At 56.5% G+C, this 4,283-nt stretch overlaps 1 protein-coding gene across 1 annotated transcript in view; it reads left to right on the forward strand.

Moving 5' to 3' along the window:
• The window catches only part of Sox12 (SRY-box transcription factor 12), a 3,954-nt gene extending 522 nt beyond the window's left edge, over window positions 1–3,432 (forward strand). The window contains exon 2 of the mRNA XM_010621495.2: window positions 5–3,432. Within this exon, the coding sequence (XP_010619797.1) occupies window positions 5–243 (239 nt within the window). The 3' untranslated portion in view covers window positions 244–3,432. The remainder of the gene's footprint in view (window positions 1–4) is intronic.
• Window positions 3,433–4,283: the final 851 nt, after the last annotated feature.

A 4,283-nucleotide genomic window follows, 5' to 3' on the forward strand; every position in this document is an offset into this window, starting at 1 on the left:
GCAGCAGCGGAGGAAGGCGAGGAGACGGCGGCGTCGGGGGAGGAGCCCCTGGGCTTTCTGTCCAGGCTGCCCCCGGTCCCCACCGGACTGGACTGCACCGCCCTGGACCGCGACCCGGACCTGCCACCCGCCTCGGGCACGTCACACTTCGAGTTCCCGGACTACTGCACCCCCGAGGTCACCGAGATGATCGCAGGGGACTGGCGCCCGTCTAGCATCGCCGACCTGGTTTTCACCTACTGAGCCCACCGTCAGCGGGGCGCGCATGCCCCCAAACCAGCTGTTTACATACAGGAATCAGGTATTGGGGCCCCTCGGAGGCCGAGGCTGGCACCCCATCTCCCGCGCAGCCTCTCCCCTCCTAGACGTGCCCATCCCCCCCTCGGATCCAGACATGCCCCTCCTCCGCGGACACACCCCAAGGCAACCCAACCCCCAGCCTTTCCCTGACAGCCAAGCTCCTCCCTCATCTTGTCCCTTCCCTCACAGCCACCAGCAGCCAGCGCCCCCTCCGATACACCTCCCGTCCCCCTCACCGACCTGCACCCCTCCCCCCACTTTGCACACGCCCCTCCTCGTGGCCGAAGGACACGCCCCCTGCCTTGCTCGCGAATCTCTCCGCCCTCGCCTAACCTGCCTAGTTGGATAGGGGGCGACGCGGCCCCAAGCGCTCTGCCTGGGTCCCGCCCCCTCCCGGGGGTGGGGCGCTCTCCAACCCTTGAGCGCTAGGGCCACCCCCTCCTTGCGCATGCTTAATACTCGTTGGGAGGAGGGGGCTGGTCCCTAGACCGCCTCCAGGCTCTGTGGCCTGTGCTAAGAAGGACTGGGGTGAGCGTGGAGTGATCCTGAGAAACCCTTTGATCCCGGAGCCCTTGGCTTCCTCTCTACCCGACGGGGCGTCACTGCCTTAATGGGAGGAGCACTTAGTAGAGAGAAAGAAATTAGGCCAGAAGGGGTGGCTGGGATTTGAGACTCCAAGTTGCATAGACCCTTTTCCCTGATGGGGTCGCCCATGCCCACCACCTTCCCAGCTGCGTGATTGGTTGTAGTTTATCTCGGTCCCCGGAACGTCCCTTTCTTTCCGCGACTGGAAATTGGGAGGAAGATCTTTCTCTGGAAATCCACCGAAGAGGGAAGGATTGACCAAGAAAATTTATTAATGAGATAACTATACAGTCTTTGGGGACAGGATCCTTGCTGCTCCCACCCCCCCTCTCCCGGGGAAGCGCCCTATCACCTCAGGGCACCCTGCCAGCCTGGGCTCCTCCCTAAGCCTTCTGTCCCCTTCTTGTCACCTAAATCCACCCATAAAAACTACAGCTGCAGTATTCAGTGGGAGAAACTGAGCCACGTTGGTGCTAGGGGGTTGGAACTGAGACAGGATAACAGATGGGTGGCAGGAAAGAGCCCACTTGTAAACAGCGGCCTGAGAGAGACCACCTACCGGGCTGAGGAGACATCCTGGCTTGGAGGTGGCTGCCGTTCTAGCGCCTCGGTTTTTCCACGTGAGAAATGAGGATAGCGCTGCTGTTGTGAGGAAGATGTGCCCAGTTCAGGGTGGCTGAAACCCTGTCCCCCTGCTGTTACCCCGCTCAGCCCAGCTCCCGCTGAACCCCCACCCCTCCAGCCTCCCCACATCCCCTCTACCCTCACTACCTGTATCGCCGGCGTGTGTTCACCTCCGGGTGGCTCACACACTCTCATTCACAAACACAAATCTCAGGAACAAACGGTCCCAGAGTCCTCCGGGACCCCTGCCCAGGGTCTCTACAGGTCTCTGCCCCACGCGTTCCCTTCGCTGACAAAGCCACCAGCTGCCTCCTTTAAGCTTGGTGCTCCGGCTCTGGGCCTTTCTTGCTCTCTCTCTCTCTCTCTCTCTTTTTTAAGAAAACAAAACAAAAAAAGACAATGAAAAAAACGGAGAAAATGTCATGTGAGTGAAGAGATGTCACTGTCTGTGGTCTTGGAGAACTAGTCTAGTAGCTGAGGGGAAGGGTCCCTTCATCTGGGGCACTGGCACCCACAGCAGGACTTATGCCAGTCTGATGCCAGGACTGAATAAAGTGTATTTGCCCCGACCTTGCCCTGTGGTTTTGCATGTCTGTGCTTTTCCTCAACCTTCCCCCCAGCAGATTGCCAGGTTCAAGTCCATAGGATCTAGACTATGCAGGAAGAGCAAGCTGTCTGGGGACAAGGTGTCTGGCCTGTCTCAGGACTCCCTGCCCTCACAGAGGGTAGCGCAGTCCTCCCCTGCGGAGGCCAGGCGGATAATACGAATGAATGAACACTGGTGCCATCACCCAGTTCAAGGGTTGCACCTGCCTATCTGCTGCCAGTTGTGACCCTGTGGGGATTTGGTCCGGGGTAGCCAGATGGACAGATTTTTCAAGAGAAGCTGGAGATACTGCTGCTTCTGAGTCATCGTAATTTCAAAATGAAAGCTGACTCAAATATTTTTAAACCTCTGAGCCAAATGAAGCAGGTATATATGTGGGTTAATTTGAGAATTAAAAAACAGGCAAGGACCACATTGCCCAAAGACCAGCTCCTGCCCCAAGCACCTGTCCTGACCTTAAGCAAATTAACTCCTCCCAACTCTTCTTTCTGAATGTGTTACATGAGGATGAGGAGGAAACCTGCTTCCTGGGCTAGGTGACATGGTGCTCTGTAGATTTCCTGCCTCCACTGTCAGTGGAGGAAGTTGAGAGTCAGGGAAGCCAAGGCCTGGGATCTTGGTCCCATCTGCTAGGGAAGTGCTGTTCAGGCCCTGTCCCACCTCTCCGGCCCAGCCTACAGGTAGGGCACACCCCAGCCTGCAGTGTAGACTCAACTGCATGAGCAGAAAGGAACAGAAGCCATGATTCCTCTTTATGAGGTCAACTCCTGGGTCGTCCTCCCCATGAGGTTGACTGATGACTTGGAAACTGACCAGAGCTTTCCCTCCTTTGTTCCCCTGACACCCCTGCTCCTAACTTGTTCATCAGATCCAGTGAATGCCTATACTCAGATAAAGCCTCTTCTCACTACAAGAGCAAAGGCTAAACGTTTTCTTTCAGCCTGTGGTTGGGAGCAAGCTGGAAAACAATCCTGTAAGAAGAGGTAGTGTTGAGAAGGCAAGGAAGGTGGTACTGTGTGCCTCACAGAAGGCCCTCCTAGCAAGGGCTTAGGATCATGGGTGGTCAACTCCGCAGGGTCGGAGAGAACACCTCACTGAGGTTGCACCTGCCCCAGCAGCCTGCCCCAGTGGCTTAGCCAGGCACAGGATGCACATCTGGCCATCTGTACCATTGGCAGCCAGGGCTTCGTCGGGCCTGCAGCACAGTTGGAGCTCTTCCTGTGCCCAGTCCTGCCGCCTCTTCTTTCCACGGGTGTTGTCCCTAATAAACATCTTGCACCTGCAACTCAATCTCTGCGTCTGTTTCTGGAGAACTCAGCATCAGAGGGTCAAGAGCTGCACAGAAGGAGTGGGGTCACTGGCTCGGCGAGGGCAGCTGGGCACACAGATGTCCCTAACGTCCATGTGTCTCAAGTCTTCCTTTTACCAACGCCCATTAGCACCACCCCCAGGGCCACAGCAGTCCAAACACAAGCCGAGCTGCACCTGAGCCCAGCGTGTTCTCATTGCCCTGACCCATGGTGGGGGCAGACAATCCGATGTCCTTCCGGATGGCTCAGGAGGAGGGAGACGGCTGCTGGTGCTGTGGAGCTATTAGCAATACACCTCACCCTCGCAGGCCTTGGTACCCATGGGTTAAGTGGGGACGGGGAAGATGAGAGGCCAGCTCTTGCTCCGGTTCCTTCCGCTTTGTGCGCGCGTGAGTTTTACTGGGGATTGAACCCTGGGATCCCAAGTCCTTTTTGTTTTTGGAGACAAGGTCTCTAAATTGCACAGGCTCAGACTTGCCATCTGCCTGACTCAGCCCCCTGAGTAGCTAGCTGCACATCAGTCCCTAGCCCCTTTCACTTCAGATGTTCATCTGGAAAAGGCAAGGAAGGGACCTGCTTACAGGGACTCTGAGGACACCTAGTGGCTAAGGAGTAGAAAAATTCTTGTGCAGGTCGGGTGGGGGATAGGGCCTGGCCATTGTGAAGGAACGGACTCCCCACTCGCGTCACGATTGGCACAGTCACCGACTCACTGCTCTGTCGTGTCTTGTGCCCAGGCAGTTGGAGCCCTCTTGGTTCCAAAGCTGTAAGAACACCCATCTACTGATCTACAGGTTATCTATTGTTGTGCAGCGAATTGCTGCAAACCTAGTGACTTAAAACCACAAGGTTAGTGC

The sequence above is a fragment of the Fukomys damarensis genome, unplaced genomic scaffold (genome assembly GCF_012274545.1).
Source record: "Fukomys damarensis isolate Sample0158 unplaced genomic scaffold, DMR_v1.0_HiC HiC_scaffold_22, whole genome shotgun sequence".
Lineage (NCBI taxonomy): Eukaryota > Metazoa > Chordata > Mammalia > Rodentia > Bathyergidae > Fukomys > Fukomys damarensis.